At 45.5% G+C, this 22,058-nt stretch overlaps 1 protein-coding gene across 1 annotated transcript; it reads left to right on the forward strand.

Moving 5' to 3' along the window:
- Positions 1–2,777: 2,777 nt before the first annotated feature.
- LOC109763965 (uncharacterized) lies at positions 2,778–8,792 on the forward strand. The gene is made up of 5 exons (XM_020322842.4): positions 2,778–4,753; positions 6,006–6,170; positions 6,582–6,756; positions 7,075–7,119; positions 7,840–8,792. The coding sequence occupies exons 2-5, from the start codon at positions 6,155–6,157 to the stop codon at positions 7,922–7,924; spliced, it is 321 nt and encodes a 106-aa protein (XP_020178431.1). The 5' UTR covers positions 2,778–4,753; positions 6,006–6,154; the 3' UTR covers positions 7,925–8,792.
- The last annotated feature ends 13,266 nt before the right edge of the window (positions 8,793–22,058 follow it).

Genomic DNA, 22,058 nt, shown 5'->3' on the forward strand with positions numbered 1-22,058 from the left:
AAGGAACAAACGTAACTACTCACAAAGCATATTCATGTTCATAATCAGAGGGGTATTAATATGCATAAAGGATCTGAACATATGATCTTCCACCAAATAAACCAACTAGCATCAACTACAAGGAGTAATCAACACTACTAGCAACCTACAGGTACCAATCCCGGACTTAGAGACAAGAATTGGATACAAGAGATGAACTAGGGTTTGAGAGGAGATGGTGCTGGTGAAGATGTTGATGGAGATTGCCCTCTCCCGATGAGAGGAGCATTGGTGATGACGGTGGCGATGATTTCCCCCTCCCGGAGGGAAGTGTCCCCGGCAGAACAGCTCTGCCGGAGCCCTAGATTGGTTCCGCCAAGGTTCCGCCTCGTGGCGGCGGAGTCTCGTCCCGATAGCTTTCTTATGATTTTTCTTCGGACGAAAGACTTCATATACCAGAAGATGGGCATCGGAGAGCCAACAGGGGGCCCACGAGGCAGGGGGGCGCGCCCAGGGGGGTAGGGCGCGCCCCCCACCCTCGTGGACAGGTGGAGGCCCCCTGACGTAGATTCTTCTTCCAGTATTTTTTATTATTTCCAAAAATAACTTTCGTGGAGTTTCAGGACTTTTGGAGTTGTGCACAATAGGTCTCTAATATTTGCTCCTTTTCCAGCCCAGAATTCCAGCTGCCGGCATTCTCCCTCCTTATGCACTACAAGAAATATGTCAACTTGTGACCTTCTCTTAGTGACCCCAGATGAATTGGTCGTAAATCCACGGCCATTTCGCTTGGAGGGCTCAAACCCTGAAATTGCCTTACACCAAATGGTCATAAAGCAGACAAGAGTGGTCCATGACCTTATTTCTACCTGATTACGACCAATATAAATGGTCATGAGGTTGTGAACGTGGATGCATTGGTACTTATTGCTATGACTAGGTGCCACCTCATCAGTTTTGCCTATGTGTCATGTCCATGTGTCAATTTTTGCCCTAGGTTGTGAAGCAACCTATATTTTTGTCATTCCCAAAATTCCCAAAAAAGTCTCATAAATTCTTTGGGTCATATCTTCGTCAAATATGTAAAAATCCTTCCTTGCCTAGTTCAAAACTAATTCAACAATATTCATTTTCCTATTCTGTTCAGAACATCAGTTTGTGAAGGAAGTGCTATTTATATATTCTTGATTGCCCTCAAAATTGTTGGGCACTCTTTCCTATCCAAATCGTTGCCTCATGACAAAATTCAACTCCATTTGCCTAGCAAATCTTCCTCGGCAAATTTCCAAAGTTTTTGTCCACCTAGAAGCATTGTGAAGGAAGTACTTTTTTATATATCCAAATGACATGAAATTTATACAGTTCCTTCATATGCCAAAATTATCACCCTCCTCCAAATTGCAGCTCACTCAAATCATCTATGTGAGCCCAGGTTTAATTTATATTTTATGACCAGATTGGCACGTTGCAAAGCAAGTGTTTTCTAGACCCCTCCTATTACCCTCAAACTTTTTGGGCACTCTTCCATACCCAAATCATTGCCACATGATAATATTCAGCTCCATTTTCCTGGTAAATCTTTCTCAAGAAATTTCCAAAGTTTCTACCTTGAGAGAAGCTTTGTGAAGTAAGTACTAGCTAGGCTTACCCAAATGATCTAAAAACTTACCAGCGCATGACCTTACCAATGTAACTTACCTACACCAAATTTGAGCTCATTTCATTCATCCAATTTCTCTCGCTAATTTTCCCAAGTTTCTGTCCAAAGAAGAGCATTGTGAAGGAAGTACCACTTTGGCATGTCCAAATGGTATCAATTTTCTATAGTGCTTTCCTATGCCCAAATAACCATCCTCCACCAAATTTTAGCTCAATCCATTCATTATTTTGAGCCCAGCTTCAACATTCATATTTTTTTCCAGTGTGGTACTTTGCAAAGCAAGTACCACATAGGATCCTCCTTTTGAGCTGAAAATTTGTGAAGACATTCTTCTTAGTATATGATCATCCTCAGCCAAAACTCACGCCCATTGGCCATGTGCATTTTCCGTACCGCTAATCAAACACTTGGCTATTAATTCATCTTTGAGCATAGGTCGGTCTCCTCGTGAGATTCTTCTGTTGTAATTTTCTTCCTAGCACCTACCTGGGGAGTGCCCAACCCACTAGACATGCCTAGGCCTCCCAGAACGCATGTCAACGCCAAGGTCACGCGGTGACCACGCGGCGGGCATGCGAGTTTACGCGCTTTGGAGTTGGGGCCCTGGGCCACCGTCCAAACCTCGATGTATCGCCACCAAACCATGTATTTATGCTTAAATAGATACTTATTTAACTAGAAATGATTTTTGGAAAAAATAAAGAGCAAACAATAAGGTAGCTGCAGTTTAAATTTGACCCACTTCCTACTGAATCGGCGGAAATTTGTCTTTTTCACCAGAGGTGGATCAAAACTTTTGACACCCAACCATTTTGTCAATTGTGCATTAAATATGGCCTAGTATTTTATAAAATTTATTTGGTCCAATTTTGCAACAAATATATGGTAGGTCCTTCACAAAAAAAACTCATTCGGGCACTCAAAAAATGGAAAATGAATTTTTCGTGCAAAGAAAATGAAAACTCCCTTAGGCAACATTGTTTGGAATTCCAAGATGCACCCTTGTGCACAGTTTGAGATCATTTGAACAAACTATGCCATGAATGTGGCCATAAGATTGATCATTTGGCTTGAAAGCCATGAATCTTCACGCATGATAGCTCATTTCTGAGAACACTTTTTTAAAATAATTACCGTATTATAAATTTATTATTTTTCCTGGAAACTTGGTCACATATAATGACACAATGCGAAGGTTTTCCAATTTTTTGATTTTTTTTGAATTTTTTATGCCCGTTTCAAAATGCGGTCAAAACGGCGAGCTTGACCGTTCCTAGCTAGTGGTTGAATCTTGTAAAACTTTTGATGTTTCTCTAAGTAAATAGATACTTATGTACCTAGAAATGATTTTTGGAAAAAATAAAGAGCAAACTATGAGGCAGCTGCAGTTCAAATTTGACCCGCTTCCTACTGAATCGACGGAAATTTGTCTTTTTCACCAGAGGTGGATCAAAACTTTTGACACCCAATAATTTTGTCAATTGTGCATTAAATATGGCCTAGTATTTTATAAAATTGATTTGGTCCAATTTTGCAACAAATATATGGTAGGTCCTTCACAAAAAAAAACTCATTTCGGGCACTCGGAAAATAGAAAATGAATTTTCCGTCCAAAGAAAATGAAAACTTCCTTAGGCAACATTGTTTGGAATTCCAAGATGCACCCTTGTGCATGATTTGAGGTCATTTGAACAAACTATGACATGAATGTGGCCATAAGATTGATCATTTGGCTTGAAAGCCATGAATCTTCATAGATGATAGCTCATTTTTTAGAACACTTTTTTTAAAATAATTGCCGTATTACAAGTTTATTATTTTTTCTGGAAACTTGGTCACATATAATGACACAATGCGAAGGTTCTCCAATTTTTTTTATTTTTTTGAATTTTTTATGCCCGTTTCAAAATGCGGTCAAAACGGTGGGCATGACCGTTCCTAGCTAGTGGTTGAATCTTGGAAAACATTTGGTGTTTCTCTAATTAAATAGATACTTATGTACCTAGAAATGATTTTTGGAAAAAATAAAGAGCAAACTATGAGGACGCTGCAGTTCAAATCTGACCCGTTTCCTGCTGAATCAGCGGAAATTTGTCTTTTTCATGAGAGGTGGATCAAAACTTTTGACACCCAACCATTTGGTCAGTTGTGCATTAAATATGTCCTAGTATTTTAGAAAATTGATTTGGTACAGCTTTGCAACAAATATATGGTAGGTCCTTCATAAAAAACTCATTTTGGGCACTCGAAAAATGATTAAAAATAGCTAGAAAGATTAGAAATGCATAGAAATTGGTTCTTATCCACAAAATGTGGTCTAACTCTAGTGAAAATTTGTGTGGTGCCATTTTGCAAAATATTTTTGATATCTACTTAACAAAATCCCTCTATTTTTAGTACTTAGATACTTTTTTAAATCACTGGTTTTCTGAACCAATCAGGACTCTTCCCACGGATCGATGACATGGCGCCCATCCATCCATCCATCTCACAATCCCACATCCATCCATCCATCTATCTACAGAAAAATAAAAAAATGAAAAAGAGATACCCCCACCACAGCCCAAACCCTAGCTCACATCACACCCACCGCCATCTTCCCCCATCGCACCCCTCCTCCCGATCTCCTCGCCGCCACCGCCACCTTGTACCTCCCGATCCAATCTCTCCCCGCCGCCTCCCGATCCTTCCGCCGCCGCCCCGTCCTCCCCTTCCTTCCGCCCTCCACCTCTCCCCTCGCCTCCGCCACCCGACGGCCATGGCGCGCCTCTTCCTCATCCCAGATCAAATCCAGTGCCCCCCAACCGCATCCATCCGTCAGAGGCGTTGGAGGCGCACAGTGCGGTTCTAATGGGCGGCGACCCGACGGCGCCCGGCGCATCACGCGCCGAACCATCTGTGCGGTTCTACTGGGCGGCGACCCGAAGGCGTCCAGCGCGCTGCTCACCCGTCGGCCTCCAACGCCGACCAGGCGGCCGCTGAGGCCGCTTACACCGCCTCTGCGCGCTGCGCCTCTACTCGTCGCTCAAGTGGACGGTGGCGCAGGTGCTCAAGTCTTGCCGTGCCTACTCCAGCGGCGTCACCGCCGCCATCCTCCTCTCCGACCTCTTCCAGGTCTGCCAGATTTGCCGCCGCCAACTGACTCCCCATCTTTGTATGTTACTCGCTCTACCGGTTAGGTGTCTCCGTTGAGTCGCTCCAGTTCAGTTCAGTAATCAGCGCTAGCACACGGCTCTTTCTCGAATATGATCTGTATTTCGTGCACGTTGTTTCCTAGAATTTTGTTGTTCAATTAGCTCGAGTTTGAAAGCAAGCGCACCAGTTCATGGAAGGATTTGAACAATGTATTGGCAATTAACACATGGCTCTTTCTCGAATATGATCTGTATTTTGCGCGCGCTATTTCCTACTAGGATTTTGCTGTTCAATTAGCTCGAATTTGACAGCAAGCGCACCAGTTCATGGAAGGATTTGAATAATGTGTTGGTAATTAACACTCAGCTACGCATGGCATACAGGAAATTAAAATTATGTGTACTAAAAGTGGATCTAATTGGTCGTATACTCATCATCCGTATGCTAGGAACGGTGCCATATCCACCTTATAATAGTTTCGAGTTAGGATGTACTGTATAATAGTTACTTGGTGTTGATGTGGTGGCCGGTTGAGTACCGGCTACTATTTTATGATACCTTGAGTTGCTCACTTCTGTAGCTTCCCCGTTCTGGTTTCTAGTTATTAGTGATTGTTAGGAGTTCGGGCTGGGACTAGAAGGTGCTGCTCAAGGTTTCTAGTCCATCTCCATCTCAAGGTTTCTAGTGTTAATATTCAATGTCAATTGCTTAGTTGCAGGCGTTCTCTCCTGCATCATCTTGCACTCATCCACCCATGAGCCCTCCAATCTCTTCTCTATGATCCCCTTCCATTATAAGAAGCCAGAATCATTTTGGGTTTGTGGTGGAAATGTAGATTTACATTCATGATAAGATAATCAGCACAAATGGCCATTTCTCATCGATATCACAGTAGAGATTTAGAGTGTGATCTTGAAAGCACGCTGCATACAGAAACACAACCCTGAGTGCCTTTATTAAATAGATTAAAAATAAGTCGCACGGGTTTGCTTGCTTGTTGGGATTATATTTCCCAGTAGCTTGCTGATCCTACATAACTTCATTCTGTATACGGATCTGCGACCTTCAGGATGCATTTACTTATTGCAAGTGAAGCATCCTATATTATTCTCATTGCACTGTACATAGTCTGCTCGCACGAAATCTATTTTGTTTCATGCAAGAAGTCAAGAACTATCATCCAACTTGAACCTTTGGGGATCACTGTTCACACCTTACAATTGCTTTGCAGGATAACCTTCACCCCGACTGTGCAGCACTGCAGTATGGCTACGGTGATTGGCCTGTGCCTCAGGCTTAAGTTGATGCAAAACCCGCAAGACTACACCACTTGTCGTCGACCTGCCCCATAGCAGGCAGACCCTCAACATCATTGTCATCATGCCCGGGACGCCAGGTGAGACGCGCCATTTCCAGATTCCTTGTTCCTACTGGTCGATACTCTTTGCTGCATTGACATGACCAGCTTGTGCTGGAAGACAGTGTAATGAAACTGTCTGAGGAACAATTTACTGAAACTGAACTGCTGCTAATCTTCAGTTAGAAATTCGGAGCTGTCTGGACTCTTGTAGTATTATACATAAGTAGAAGGAGTTGAATGGAAACAATTGGTATTTGCATTATGCCTACCGTAAAGATGCTAGAGGCAATCTGAACCAGTTTGCGAGAAATTATTTCATAGTACTATCCTTGATACAAATAATTCAATTTTCAGATACATATTTACACTACAGAACTCTGGCTAGTTCGCTTGGAAATGACAGTAGGATTATGCTGAATAAACTGAATGTATGTATGATGGCTGCAGGCTGGATACAGGCATGTGGACACAGCCACGACCACAGCTCTCCGGCAACCAAGACAGCGACAGCATCGACGGGATCCTCGGACGACCTGCGTCCTTCCCCGACCATGCCCGCGACCTGCATCCAGCTGCTCCTGCCCCGGCCCTCCTCAACTTCGCTCATGGTGAGCTGCTGTAGGTGAGACAATTGACTCGATCTGTTGCTATCGGTAGAACTGCTGATGTAGTTTGGGTGTAGCCGCAACTACTGTAGATTGGGTGTATAGGAGGCTGACCTACTGCTCTTCTTAGTACCATGGCTGCTGTAGGTTGGTTTTATCTGCAATACATACTATCTTGGTTTAGTTTAGGGGCAAATAGAGATGTTTCTGTTGGACTGTGTTATGTGATTGATAGGTCACTGTCCCATTACATACTATCATGTAAACCTCCTGTTTTCCTGAAATGCTATTATTGATAAGTCACTGTCCCATGACATACTACTCTATTTGAGCAGGAATAGGTGGTGCCAGCGGTGCTGGATGCGGCATGAGTGGTTTAGGTGAGTTCTTTGGTCCCTCCCCTTTCTTGCCTACGTGGTCTTTGATACCACGATCGTCGAGGCATGGCTGGCTTTTGTTACACTGTTATTTAAACGCGTTGAAACTGTTATAACATCCAAGTAGTTCTCTTGAACTTTCAGTCTTGATGGACAGATAAAGTAAAACATTAAAGGGACCAGTGTCATTATAACTTAGTTCCTGTATTCGCAGCCATGACATGGTTTCAACCTATTGTTTGCTAGCAGAAAATATGTGGCTTATTTTTTATCTTATCTTGTATTAAGCTGCCTTGTCTGTATTGAACTCTGTAATTCCAGCAGCGACCACCACATCTGGTGAGAGAGACACTCTCTCTGCTGTATTTTCTGTTTATTGTTTGTAGTGAATGACTTTCTATGTCTTGGTAGGTAACTGGTATCATGTCCATGTTGTTCTTGGTTAGATGGTAATGGTTATCAGAATATGTACACATGAGTGTATCATGTAACAAATGACAGGGTCACCAGAATATTGACACAGTAAATCCATTGTTCTGTTTTATCATTATGCTTCATATGTTAATGTGTTGCAGTCAAGTTTTGGAAGTTTTGCTATGCCATGCTTAGTGCTTGCTGAACTGAGGCATTTGGGCATTTATGTATAATTTTTATTCTCTTGAATGGATATATTTTATTGGCAATGATTTAACTTCCACTGTATCTCACTAATAATTTATGTAGATCAAGATCTAATGTCGTCAAGGTTGCTGCTGCTCTAACAGAAGATCAGAAGAAGCCTGGAGATGTGCACCATAGTTTTAGTTGATGGTGCCTGTGTATTTTTTTAGTGTATATGTACAGTTGTTGGATCGTGCACACATGTATGTGCTGTTGTGAGTTTGTGGATTTGATCATTTAATTGAGAGAATTATTGATTGTTTGCATTTGAAATGTGTAAAATGAAATATGTGAATGAAAAAGATGAATGTTCTACTGGATCGAATAGTATTTGGGCTCTAAAAAGGCTATGGCCCAAACAATTGTGGACTGGAATAATTTGCATTTATGAAAAACTATAAAAAAGGCTTAATGAAATGGACTGCGAAATGGAATGAAATAAGAAGGCCGAATTGTTGGGCCAGGCCCATGTAGCTAGCAAAAATTAATAGGAAAAATAAACATTAAAAAGGCCGAATTGTTGGGCTAGGCCCATGTAGAAAACCGAATCGGACCGGGCTGATTCTTGTGCCACATCAGCTTGCCACGCTGGATGCCTAAATGGTTTGGGGAGGTTGCTAGTGACCAAAAATTTGGTCGTGGAACCAACGACCTTTTACATATCCCAAAGAAGGTTGTTAATTTCAGTTTAAGACTGCCAGCTTTTGACCTTCTGTTTTTGGTCAAAAAAAGGTCGCAAATGAAAAACTATGACCTTTCAGCGGCCAATAGTGAGGGTCACAAGTTGACATATTTCTTGTAGTGATGTAAACCTTGTAAAATAAGAGAGAATAGGCATAAGTATTGTGACATAATATGTAATAACAGCCCATAATGCAATAAACATCGATATAAAAGCATGATGCAAAATGGAAGTATCAACTCCCCCAAGCTTAGACCTCGCTTGTCCTCAAGCGAAAGCCGATAACGATAAATATGTCCACATGTTTAGAGGTAGAGGTGTCGATAAAATAAAATATGGACATGAGGGCATCATGATTATTCTTATAACAACAACATATATGGATATTGTCATATGATTCCTTATGCTCAAGTAATAATCTATTCACAAAGCAAAGTATAAATCAGAAACTTTATTGAGAACTAACAAACTATAATCTCAGTCATTGAGGCAATTGCAATTTATCATAACATCAGAAAGATTCTATGGCAGAGCTTTCTAGCAAGTCCACATACTCAACTATCATTTAGTCTTTCATAATTGCTAACACTCACGCAATACTTGTGGTTACGGAGTTTTAACAGGATACAGAGAAATATAGGGGCTTATAGTTTCGCCTCCCAACCTTTTACCTCAAGGGTAATGTCAACAATAATAGTTCATGCTAACTTACATCCAATTAGATATATATATCAGGATCTTTCCAACACACTGTGCTTGCCAAAGGATAAAATATTAAAAGGAAAGGTGAAGATCACCATGACTCTTGCATAAGGTAGAAGATAATAGTAAAAGATAGGCCCTTCGCAGAGGGAAGCAGAGGTTGCCATGCGCTTTTATGGTTAGATGCACAAAATCTTAATGCAAAAGAGCGTCACTTTATATTGCCACTTGTGATATACACCTTTATTATGCAGTCCGTCGCTTTTATTTCTTCCACATCACAAGATCGTATAAAGCTTATTTCCTCCACACCAATCAATCATACATATTTAGAGAGCAATTTTTATTGCTTGCACCGATGACAACTTACTTGAAGGATCTTACTCAATCCATAGGTAGATATGGTGGACTCTCATGGCAAAACTGGTTTAAGGTTTTTTGGAAGCACAAGTAGTATCTCTACTTGGTGCAAAGAATTTGGCTAGCATGAGGGGGAAAGGCAAGCTCAACATGTTGGATGATCCATGACAATATACTTTATCTCAGATATAAGAAAACATAACCCATTACGTTGTCTTCCTTTTCCAACATCAACTCTTTAGCATGTCATATTTTAATGAGTGCTCACAATCATAAAAGATGTCCAAGATATTATATTTATATGTGAAACCTCTCTTTCTTTATTACTTCCTATTAATTGCAACGATGACCAAAACTATGTTTGTCAACTCTCAACAACTTTTAATCATTATACTCTTTCTATGTGAAGTCATTACTCTCCATAAGATCAATATGATCTCTTTGTTTCTTTTTATTCTTTCTCTTTTCTTTTATTCACTCAAGATCATAGCAAAATAATCAAGCCCTTGACTCAACACTAATATTTATTATATAACTCACGGACTCGATTACATAGAAAGATCATAAAGCAAAACTCAAAACTAGATCATACCAAAACTTTATTCTACTAGATCAAGATACTACTAAAAGGATTGAACTAAGAAAAACGGTAAAGATAGGAGTGTGATTGTGATACGATACCGGGGCATCTCCCCCAAGCTTGGCAGTTGCCAAGGGGAGTGCCCATACCCATGTGATTATGTCTCCTTTGTTGGTGAAGAAGATGGTGGTGATGATGGGTAGTCGCACATCGAGCGTAAGAGATCCTCCAACTTGCGGATAATGCCCTTGAGTGCAACGATATGCTCCTTCAACAAAATATTTTCATGTGTGAGATACTTGTTTTGTATACGAGCTAACTCAATCATCTTGAAAGCTTCGATCTCAGTTGGGGTAAGAAGATTGTGATCAAGTTGAAGAATGTCTTCTGTTGCCGGAACTTGGTCCTTCGTGGCCTTCTTGATCCCTTCATCCTTGTTAATCTCCATGGGTTCTTCCCTCTTCAGCTCTATCTTCATTAGCCAAGCATCGTTGTCACCATTGTTGGAGGAGGGGGCCGACATGATGCCTGGCCTTGACAACCCTGACAGAAAACAGCTCAAAACAAGAACAGAGGACAATTGTGCGATACGGGAGTCAAAACCTTCGGGAGTATATAATGAACTTTTACCGACCAAAATACGTAACGTGCAAGAAAACGGAGTCCGGAGAGCACACGAGGTGCCCACGAGGCAGGGGGCGCGCCCAGGGGGGTAGGGCGCGCCCTCCACCCTCGTGGAGGCCTCGTGTCCTTCCAGGACTGCTTCTTATTTTTCTATTTTTCTAAATATTCCAAAACGGAGAAAAATTGCCATTAGAACTGTTTTGGAGTTGGTTTACTTACCGTACCACATACCTATTCCTTTTCGGAGTCTGAAACGTTCCGGAAAGTGTCCCTTATGTATTCCTCCGGGGTTACGGTTTCAATAACATTGGTTTCAACATTTATAGGATTACCTGAGATATAATGTTTGATTCTTTGATCGTTCACCACCTTCGGATTTGTGCCTTCGAAGTTGTTGATTTTTATGGCACCGGAACGATAGACCTCCTCGATAACGTAAGGGCGCTCCCATTTAGCGAGAAGTTTTCCTGCAAAAAATCTTAAACGAGAGTTGTATAGCAACACATAATCACCTACATTAAACTCACGCTTTTGTATTCTTTTGTCATGCCATCTTTTAACTTTTTATTTAAACAATTTGGCATTCTCATAAGCTTGGGTTCTCCATTCATCAAGTGAGCTAATGACAAATAACCTCTTCTCACCGGCAAGTTTGAAATCATAATTGAGCTCTTTAATAGCCCAATAAGCCTTATGTTCTAGTTCGAGAGGTAAGTGACATGCTTTTCCATAAACCATTTTATATGGAGACATACCCATAGGATTTTTATATGCAGTTCTATAGGCCCATAATGCATCATCAAGTTTCTTGGACCAATTCTTTCTAGATCTATTAACAGTCTTTTGCAAAATTAATTTGAGCTCTCTATTACTCAATTCTACTTGGCCACTAGATTATGGGTAATAAGGAGATGCAATTCTATGATTAACATCATATTTAGCAAGCATTTTACGGAAAGCACCATGAATAAAATGTGAACCACCATCAGTCATTAAATATCTAGGGACTCCAAACCTCGGAAAAATAACTTCTTTAAGCATTTTAATAGAAGTGTTATGATCAACACTACTAGTTGGAATAGCTTCTACCCACTTAGTAACGTAATCAACATCAACTAACATATGTGTGTATCCATTAGAGGCAGGAAAATGTCCCATATAATCAAAGCCCCAAACGCCAAATGGTTCAATAACAAGTGAATAATTCATAGGCATTTCTTGACGTCTAGTAATATTACCAATTCTTTGACATTCATCACAAGATAAAACAAACTTACGGGCATCCTTGAAGAGAGTAGGCCAATAAAAACCGGATTGCAATACTGTCGTGGAATTGTCACGGCAGATGTCCTCGAGCTAGGACTTAGTCGTGGAACCATCGCAGCTAGGAAGCTTGAAGGGGTTATGTGGGACAAGGAACACGAGGATTTATACTGGTTCGGCCCCTTACGGTGAAGGTAAAAGCCTACATCCAGTTTGAGGTGTTATTGATTAGGGTTACGATCGCCAGGGAGCTAAACAGCTATGCCCGGCTCTCGATCAGATTGTTGTCGCCCTTAAACCGCTGCCGGGTCCTCCCTTTATGTAGGGAGGTTGACGCCCAGCAGCCCTTAGAGTCCCGGCCGGCTCATAAGAGCATCCGGCTCGGACTCTAAGCAATACCTGCCTTACACTACAAGTCTACTATAACAATGATTGTAACTACAGGCTTTAAGCCATATCCGGGTCTCAGCCCATCTCTGGCCCATCATCTTGAAACTTGGCTCCGGGCTTCTGGCAATGATCATCCGAAGAGTAACCCGGCCCCTCCTGGCGGGTGACTCTAAGGTCTATATCCTCAACATTAGGCCCCAGATTGACTTGAGCCGGCTCAGGTCAATCTTCAACTCTGCCGACAGAGAAAAATCTCCGGCTCACCATTCATGTGAAGACCATAACCCGGAGTGACGTCATCCTCTGGACTCCGGATAATCCGCCGTGACGTCATCCTCCATTAAGTCCGTTTTTTACTCCGCCAGATCCGCAACGGATCTTTGCTTTTACTGTCCTCACAAAAATCGAGGCGTCGTAAGGGGGAGATAACCACGCCGTGGTCTCCTTGAATCTCGCACCCACTTATGACCCTGCCTTATAAATAGGCCGGCCCAACACTTCTCTTCTCACGCTCTCCTTCTTCCTCCTCGCGCCGTCGCTTCTCTGCCTGAGCTCCGCCGCCATCGCGCCCCTGGTCTTCATCAACCCGGCCGCTGCATCACCCTGATTCGGACCAGATTCACGGCAGCGACCTCCGCCCTTTCCAACTCCAGTGAGTCTCCTTTGCCCTGTCAGATAGATCTGCTGTAGGGTTCATCTTGTGTTCTTCGCGTTCATCACCATTGCCGCAAACCTCAGTAGCTCTTGTAGTCACCGTAGTTGGTTGATCTTTAACCTTGCGTAGAACCACTGCGGTAGATGTTTGAGACCCATTTCATCTGCAAGAAACCCTCTTTTTACTGCATAAGGACTGTGTTCAACCTCAAGAACTTCTCCTGCCTCTGTTTTTTAGGTCTAGAAAATTTTCTCTGCTCCGACCATTTTGATCCAAAAAAGTTACGGTAGTATGTGAAACCTGTTTTACCACACTTAGTAAAAACTGCAACCATTGAATCTCGGCGGCTTACATGTCCGGCTTAAAGAAAACACGCGCCGTAGAACTTTCCGGTTTAAGGAGAACCATGCTCTGTAGATTCTTCCGGCTTAACTGTAGTAAACCGTAGATGACCAACTTATTCTGAATGCTCCTACGGCTTAGATAACCCACCATATCTGAATACATATCATTAGTCCCCTTCATAAGCCGCCACCTTAGTTTGGAACAATAGATTTCCGGCTTATAATTGACCCGGATACTTTTCTCTTTATTATAGACCACCAACCTTCACCATGCCTCCCAAGGCTCCCATCACTTGCAACTGGATGAGATCCAACGTCACTGACGAGACCCTGGCCAACTTCGTTTAGTCCGGATATCTGCCCAAGAAGGAAGTGATGTCCTACCGTGCCCATGATCCGTCAGAAGAAAGACCACAGCCGAGGGACGGGGAGGTAGTGATCTTTGCGGACCATATGAGCCGGGGCTTCGCACCGCCCGGCTCAAAATTCTTCCGGGACGTGCTCAACTTCTTTGACCTTCGGCCTCAGGATATAGGACCCAACTCCATATCCAACATCTGCAACTTCCAAGTCTTTTGTGAAGTATATCTTGGAGAAGAGCCGAGTCTGCTGCTCTTCAGAGAGCTGTTTTATTTGGACCGCCAAAATGAGTGTGCCAACGGGCCAAGTCTAGAGTTAGGCGGCATCTCCATCCAGCGACGTAGGGACTGTTTGTTCCCTTACGCAGAGCCGCCGAGCCACCCTAAGGACTGGAATATGACTTGGTTCTACTGCCAAGACACGTCCCCGGCTGACGAGAATCCACTGCCCGGCTTTCGCCCAACACGCCTGGAACCGACTCACCCGTTATCCGACAAACTTACTGCCGCGGAACGCCAGCCTCTACTTCCAACGATCAACAAGATCAAGGCCCTGCTAGGCAACGGTCTGAACGGAATTGATCTGGTCCGGGTCTGGATCTCATGGCGGGTGATCCCATTGAGCCGCCGCCCCGGCTTAATGTGTGAGTACACCGGGCGAAAGGATGACCCGCAGAGGCACAGTCGCAATGATCTTCCAGAAGACGTTGCTGAAGAAGAGACCAAGGCTCTGTTAAACAAGAGCCTGGCAGACTGTGGAAGGACCGGGCTAGCCCCGTTCTGCAAGACCAATCCAGCCCCAGCGGTAAGCCGCTGACTTTAATCTTTCAACTTCTTTTGCATGTCACCTTGATCTTGACCGTTTTAAAAATTCATTACTGTACTTCTCAGGTTGATGACAAATTCTGGCGGGTCAAATATGACCATGAGGCGGCCAAGAAGGCCAGGAAGGCGAAGAAAGCCGCCCCTCGCAAAAAGGGAAGCAGACCCACTGCTTCGGAGCTGCTGCAATTAAGCGACAGCTCCGAGTCAGAGGTAACCCTTAAACCTTTAAACTCTTGCCATATTTATTGTTTGCTGTTGTCCGCCTTATCAACATTTTGCTTATTGACAGGATGACACCGGCGCCAGTAACCCGGTGATTGAAGAGGTAACATCACTTTCCTCCGACTCGGAGCCTTTGCCACAGCTGAAAGTCCGAAGAGTAACCCGGAAAGTAAGCTTTTCTCATCCGTTAGCTCATCAAGACCCTCAATTTCTTTTGAAGCAGCAGGTTCACGAAAGCCGGCGTCACACCCGGGCCCGCAAGGACACCGACCTCTCCGCCGGGTTACCCGACGCAACAAGGAAACGTCGTACTGAGGTTTTTTCTCACCTGTACCCTTTTCATCCGTTGGCGGGTGTCATCCGTCAGCCACTCAACTCTTCTGATTCCAATTACCAGGAGACCTCCCCCTCTTCGGGTGACTCCATGCAGTCAAGTCTGCCGGCCTTCAAAACTGCACCCGGGTAATAACAATCTCCTTACATTATCTGTCTGTACTTACTCTTTGTATGCCTAACACTTCTGTCTTTTCAGTGCCCAGGCAAAGCTCACCAAAAGAACAAAGAAGACCAGGTCAGCCGGAGTGCCAGACTTGCCTGAGCCGGAGACGACGGCTCAAGAGCCGCCAGCTGCCGCCGCCCCCGAAGCCACCATTCCTATGGACACGGCACCTGAAGCCCCTGCCCCAACTACCAAGACAACAACCGAAGCGTCGGTTAACCCGGAGGCCTCCGGCTCCGCCCCATCAACTGACGACCCGGACGTGGTAATTACCCGGACGGAGTATGTTGAGCCGGGGAGACCGATCGTGCTGGCCAAATGCTCCACGAAGGGGGAGTTGCTGCAGCCCCACCGGGTGAATCTGGACCTCTCCAGCTACACCGATTTGAGCATTGGAGAGCTCGTCTCTGGCTACATCAGCCAAGTTCACAAGAGCCGGGACGCCGAAATCGCCATGGTCAACCAGATCCAACAAAAATCTGAGGTAACCTTCTGCTGTCTTCTTATTTTCTGCATAGTGATCCTTGTCATGCTAGCCCCCAAGTCTATAACTTATACTTGAATATGTTGTAGACTTAGATTCCGGCTTACTTAAATGAACCGGTAGTACGTAGATAGATACGTTCAATATGCATTAGCCCCCAAGTGCCAAGTGTCTTTGCTTGGAAAGTGCTTGGGACTTATATAATGACTGTTAACAACCCGGAAATATATGCAGGCTGTTGGCAAAAAATTAGAGTCAGACCTTGCAGATCTTAAGAGCCGGCTAAAGACACAAGAGATGGAGACCCGGAAGGCAAACGCCAAGTTTGTCTCCAGCATCGCCGCTCAAGAGAAGCTGAAGACTGAATTCGATGCTGAGCGGAAGGCCTGGGCTGAGGAGAAAACCGCACTGGTGACCCGGGCCGAACAGGCGGAGAAGGCCCTCACCGAGAAGACCGCTGAGCTCTCCGGCCTAAAGCGCCAGGTTTCCCAAATGGTGGCTGCTATCTTCGGTAAGTCGCCTCGCCGGCTTTCATCAAGTCTGTATATGTTATGATTCATCCTTGTCACCGGCTTATCTGATCTTTATTAAACAGGTCCTAGGAGTGCCAACCTCAACCAGAGCGTGGTCACCAAGCTAAAGGCCGTGTACACCCTGGTGGAACATCTCTACACCGGGTCACAGCGTGCCTTAGCTGTGGTGGCCCTATCCAACGAGGTGCCAACTCATCTGGCCGAAGTCCTGCGCCGGCTCGCTGTTCTGCCACAACGGATCCAGGAGCTACAACGGGCCTCCGCGAGAGCCGGAGCAATCGCCGCGCTGAGCCGGGCCAAAGCATTCCTGCTGGAGCTAGACCCGGCAGACATCGCCCTGGGTTACCCAAGCCTGAAGGAAGACGGCTCAGCCTTCGACCAAAAGGACTTCGCGACATGTGTGAAGGCTGTACGCCCGGTGGCTACCCTCATCGGGAACGACACCGACTTGACCAAGTACCAGCCGGGTTTTGACGCGGAGAATTGGAGGATTCCAACCCCACGCTATGAAGCCCTCAACCTGATCCCTCCGGCTCGTCAGCACACCTTCGCCCCGGAGATTGACCCGGCCGGGTTAATCGACGAAGAAGCCCAGTTCGAAGCTCTCAGCGGCATCGACTGGAAAACGTCAACCTTCGAGGTCTTGGGATCAGCCGGAGCAGAAGACGAGCCGGGGACTTCAACTCAGCAGGCGTCATAAAGCGGCCGGCGGTTCTCCGAGCAACGCTCCACCCTTGAGACTTTGAAGGATTTTTGTAATAGAATAAGTGCAACAATTTATCTCTGCCGTGCCATCGTGCACGTAATGAATGCTGAAACCCCTTGAAGTTATTCTTTTGGTGTTCCTCCGGGTCATAATTATCCCTTTGTCCTTCTCAACCTTAAAAAGTACCTTCAAGTATCTGCATAGAAAGGCAAATCACAAGTCTCAAGGCGGCTTACCGCCCTGAGAATCAGGTGTTTAAAATGGATAACCCGGCATACGAACCAAAAAAGACTGGTTGTTAACTATACTCTGAACATAGCCGTGATAACACACTTAACGGCCTGTAAGCATACTTCCGGTTTAAATAACCCGGGTAGCTTGGTTGGTACCTTAACTCGAATTTACCTGTCTTGATGACATCCCTGATGTTCAACTAACAAGATAAACCAAAATTAAGCCGGCAAGTGAGACCCGGCAGTACATACTTTGACATGATCAGAGTAGACTTGTGATAAAATATAAAAACTTAGGGGCTTCCGGTTCGAATACGACCAGAAACCCGGTCCAAAGGGGTTAAGCTAAGATTCGGATGCGATCATATAGCCCCCAGTGGGTGTGGCGATGCCAATCAAGAGGGTATCGACAGCTATGTTCTCTTTGGTTCGAATACGACCTATGTTTGAACAGGAAGCCCCCAAGTGATTCTGAAAATTGTTTAACGACGCCGATTCGAATACGATCCACGTCGGCTCTCAGAGGGGTTAAACTATGATTCAAATATGACCAAAGGAAACCTCCCAATGAGCTCGGCACTTTGCCAATCAAATGGGTATCGACAGCTATGCTCTCTTTGGTTCGAATACGACCCATGTTTGAACAGGAAGCCCCCAAGTGACCTTACTGCTTACGGCTAGACTCGAATACGATCATAAGCCGGATCCTCCTTTCAAATTAGCATGTAAAAAATGACACACACATAATTGGAGGAGAAAAAGGACAGAGGTCCTGCTTTATTGCTTATCATAATATATACATGTCTGAGATAAATATGTACACCACGAGAGCCGGCAGCTCAAGTGTAGTAAGGCCGAAGCTGAGCTATATTCCATGGCCGACGGGTCTCCTCCTCAGATTTACGCGAATCCTTATGTTCCCGAATATCAATGAGATAATATGACCCGTTGTGCAAGTTCTTACTGACCACAAAGGGCCCTTCCCAAGGTGGGGATAACTTGTGTGCATCAGTTTGATCCTGGATGAGCTGGAGCACAAGGTCGCCTTCCTGGAAGACCCGGGATTTGACCCGGCGGCTATGATAACGGCGCAGGTCTTGTTGGTAAATCGCTGAACGGGCTGCCGCCACATCACGTTGTTCGTCCAACAAGTCCAGAGCATCTTGGCGCGCCTGTTCATTATCCGTCTCAACATAAGCCGCCACACGAGGCGAATCGTGACGGATGTCGCTGGGGAGGACTGCTTCTGCTCCATAAACCATGAAGAAAGGCGTGAAGCCAGTAGACCTGTTAGGAGTAGTGTTGATGCTCCATAAGACGGAGGGCAGCTCCTCCACCCAACAACCCGGCGTCCGTTGCAAAGGGACCAAAAGCCGGGGTTTGATGCCCTTCAGAATCTCCTGGTTAGCTCTCTCAGCTTGACCATTGGATTGGGGATGAGCCACTGAGGAAACATCAAGTCGGATATGCTCCCGTTGACAAAATTCTTCCATAGCACCCTTGGATAAATTGGTGCCATTGTCAGTTATGATGCTGTGCGGAAAGCCGAAGCGGAAAATCACCTTTTTCATAAATTGAACCGCCGTGGCTGCATCGCACTTGCTAACTGGCTCAACCTCCACCCACTTCGTGAATTTGTCAACGGCCACCAAGAGGTGGGTCTTCTTATCCTTGGATCGTTTAAAAGGCCCAACCATATCAAGCCCCCAGACCGCAAAGGGCCAAGTGATTGGGATCATCCTCAACTCCTGAGCCGGCACATGAGCCCGTCGTGAGAACCTTTGGCAACCATCACATTTACTGACCAAGTCCTCTGCATCAGCGTGAGCCGTCAGCCAATAAAAACCATGACGGAAAGCCTTGGCCACAAGAGATTTTGAACCGGCATGATGGCCACAATCCCCTTCATGGATCTCGCGCAAGATCTATTGACCTTCCTCAGGGGAGATACAACGCTGAAACGCCCCTGAAACACTACGATGATGCAACTCGCCGTTGATAACAATCATTGACTTGGCCCGCCGGGTTATTTGCCTGGCCAAAGTTTCATCCTCAGGCAACTCTCCCCGGGTTATATAAGCCAGATATGGCATTGTCCAGTCTGGTATGACATGAAGAGCCGCCACTAGTCGTGCCTCCGGGTCAGGGATAGCCAAGTCCTCCTCTGTAGGCAACTTAACCGAAGGGTTATACAGGACATCCTGGAAAGTGTTAGGCGGCACCGGCTTTCGCCGAGAGCCTAGCCGGCTTAAAGCATCAGTCGCCTCGTTCTTCCTGCGATCAATGTGCTCCACTTGATATCCCTGAAAGTGCCCAGCAATGGCATCAACCTCGCGGCGATAAGCCGCCATGAGAGAATCCTTAGAATCCCAGGTGCCTGATACTTGTTGAGCCACCAAATCTGAGTCCCCGAAGCACCTTACCCGGCTTAAGCTCATCTCCTTAGCCACCCGAAGACCGTGGAGTAAAGCCTCGTATTCAGCCGCATTGTTAGTGCAAGGAAACATCAATTGTAGCACATACTGGAACTTGTCACCCCTAGGGGAAGCCAATACAACGCCAGCCCCCGAGCCCTCCAGCTGCCTGGACCCATCAAAGTGAATAGTCCAATAAGTGTTATCCGGCTTTTGCTCAGGCACTTGTGACTCTGTCCAATCATTGATAAAATCCACCAAAGCCTGAGATTTAACAGCAGTGCGTGGCACATATTTGAGGCCATGAGGTCCAAGTTCTATAGCCCACTTAGCAATTCTCCCTGTAGCCTCTCTGTTCTGGATAATATCCCCAAGAGGGGCAGAACTGACCACAGTGATGGGATGACCCTGAAAATAATGCTTGAGTTTTCGGCTCGCCATGAACACACCATATACGAGCTTCTGCCAATGCGGGTACCGCTGCTTGGACTCAATAAGCACCTCACTGACATAATAAACCGGCCGCTGAACCGGATGCTCCCTACCCGTCTCCTTACGCTCCACCACAATAGCCACACTGACGGCTCGTGTGTTTGCTGCCACATACAGTAGCAAGGGCTCCTTATCAACCGGAGCAGCAAGGACGGGGGGCTCTGCCAGTTGCTTTTTCAAATCCTCAAAAGCGGTATTAGCTGCATCATTTCAGACAAAGTTATCAGTTTTCTTCATCAACTGATATAAGGGCATAGCCTTCTCACCCAAGCGGCTTATGAACCGGCTTAAAGCAGCGATGCGACCCGCCAAACGCTGAACATCATTTATACATGCCGGTTTAGCTAGGGAGGTGATAGCCTTGATCTTCTCCGGGTTAGCCTCAATGCCTCTGTCAGAAACCAAGAAGCCCAATAGCTTGCCTGCAGGAACGCCAAAAACACATTTGGCCGGGTTAAGCATCATCTTGTAGACCCGGAGATTATCGAAGGTTTCCCTTAAGTCATCTATCAGGGTTTCCTCCTTGATGGATTTAACCACAATATCATCCACATAAGCGTGAACATTGCGCCCGATCTGTTTATGGAGACAATTCTGCACACAACGCTGGTAAGTCGCCTGCGCACACTTGAGCCCAAAGGGCATAGACACATAGCAGAAGGCTCCAAAGGGAGTGATGAACGCCGTCTTCTCCTGGTCCTTAACTGCCATCTTCATCTGATGATACCCGGAATAAGCATCCAAGAAACTTAAGCGTGCACAACCTGCCGTAGCATCAATGATTTGATCAATACGGGGGAGAGCAAAAGAATCAGCCGGACACGCCTTGTTCAAGTCCGTGTAGTCCACACACATTCGCCAGGTGCCGTTCTTCTTGAGTACGAGCACCGGGTTAGCCAACCACTCTGGGTGAAAAACCTCAACAATGAACCCGGCCGCCAAGAGCCGGGCCACTTCTTCACCGATAGCTTTCCGCCTCTCTTCGTTAAACCGTCGAAGGAACTGTCGGACCGGCTTAAATTTTGGATCAACATTGAGAGTGTGCTCAGCGAGTTCTCTAGGTACACCTGGCATGTCAGAAGGTTTCCACGCGAAGATGTCCCTATTCTCACGGATGAACTCGATGAGCGCGCTTTCCTATTTCGGGTCCAGATTTGCACTGATGCTAAACTGCTGAGACGAGTCACCTGGAACAAAATCAACAAGTTTAGTCTCATCAGCTGACTTAAACTTCATTGCTGGTTCATTCTCCGTGGTTGGCTTTTTCAAAGAGGTCATATCTGTTGGGTCAACATTGTCTTTATAAAATTTCAACTCCTCTATGGCGCAAACAGACTCTGCATAGGCTGCATCACCTTCCTCACACTCCAGAGCCACTTTCCGGCTGCCGTGAACCGTAATGGTCCCATTGTGACCCGGCATTTTGAGCTGTAAGTATACATAACACGGCCGTGCCATGAACTTGGCGTAAGCCGGCCGTCCAAATATAGCGTGGTATGGACTTCTTATCTTGACCACCTCAAAGGTCAACTTCTCCACCCTGTAGTTGTTCTCATCGCCAAAAGCCACTTCCAGTTCGATCTTGCCGACTGGATAAGCCGACTTACCGGGTACTACGCCATGGAAGATCGTGTTTGACTGGCTGAGGTTCTTATCGACTAGCCCCATACGACAGAAAGTCTCATAATAGAGGATATTGATGCTGCTGCCTCCATCCATGAGCACCTTTGTGAACTTATAGCCTCCCACCTGAGGAGCCACCACTAAGGCCAAGTGGCCCGGGTTATCCACCCGGGGAGGGTGATCCTCCCTGCTCCACACTATAGGCTGCTCAGACCACCGCAAGTAGCGTGGAACCGCCGGCTCAACAGCATTAACAGCCCTCTTTTGAATCTTCTCTTCTCGTTTACACAAA

Source organism: Aegilops tauschii, chromosome 3, assembly GCF_002575655.3.
Source record: "Aegilops tauschii subsp. strangulata cultivar AL8/78 chromosome 3, Aet v6.0, whole genome shotgun sequence".
NCBI lineage: Eukaryota > Viridiplantae > Streptophyta > Magnoliopsida > Poales > Poaceae > Aegilops > Aegilops tauschii.

Bases quoted from the DNA above. Each gene is read 5' to 3' on its own strand.
- LOC109763965 (XM_020322842.4), top strand. The intron at 6,757-7,074 runs GTGAGACAATTG...CTATTTGAGCAG, and splicing joins CTCATGGTGAGCTGCTGTAG to GAATAGGTGGTGCCAGCGGT. The intron at 7,120-7,839 runs GTGAGTTCTTTG...TAATTTATGTAG, and splicing joins ATGCGGCATGAGTGGTTTAG to ATCAAGATCTAATGTCGTCA.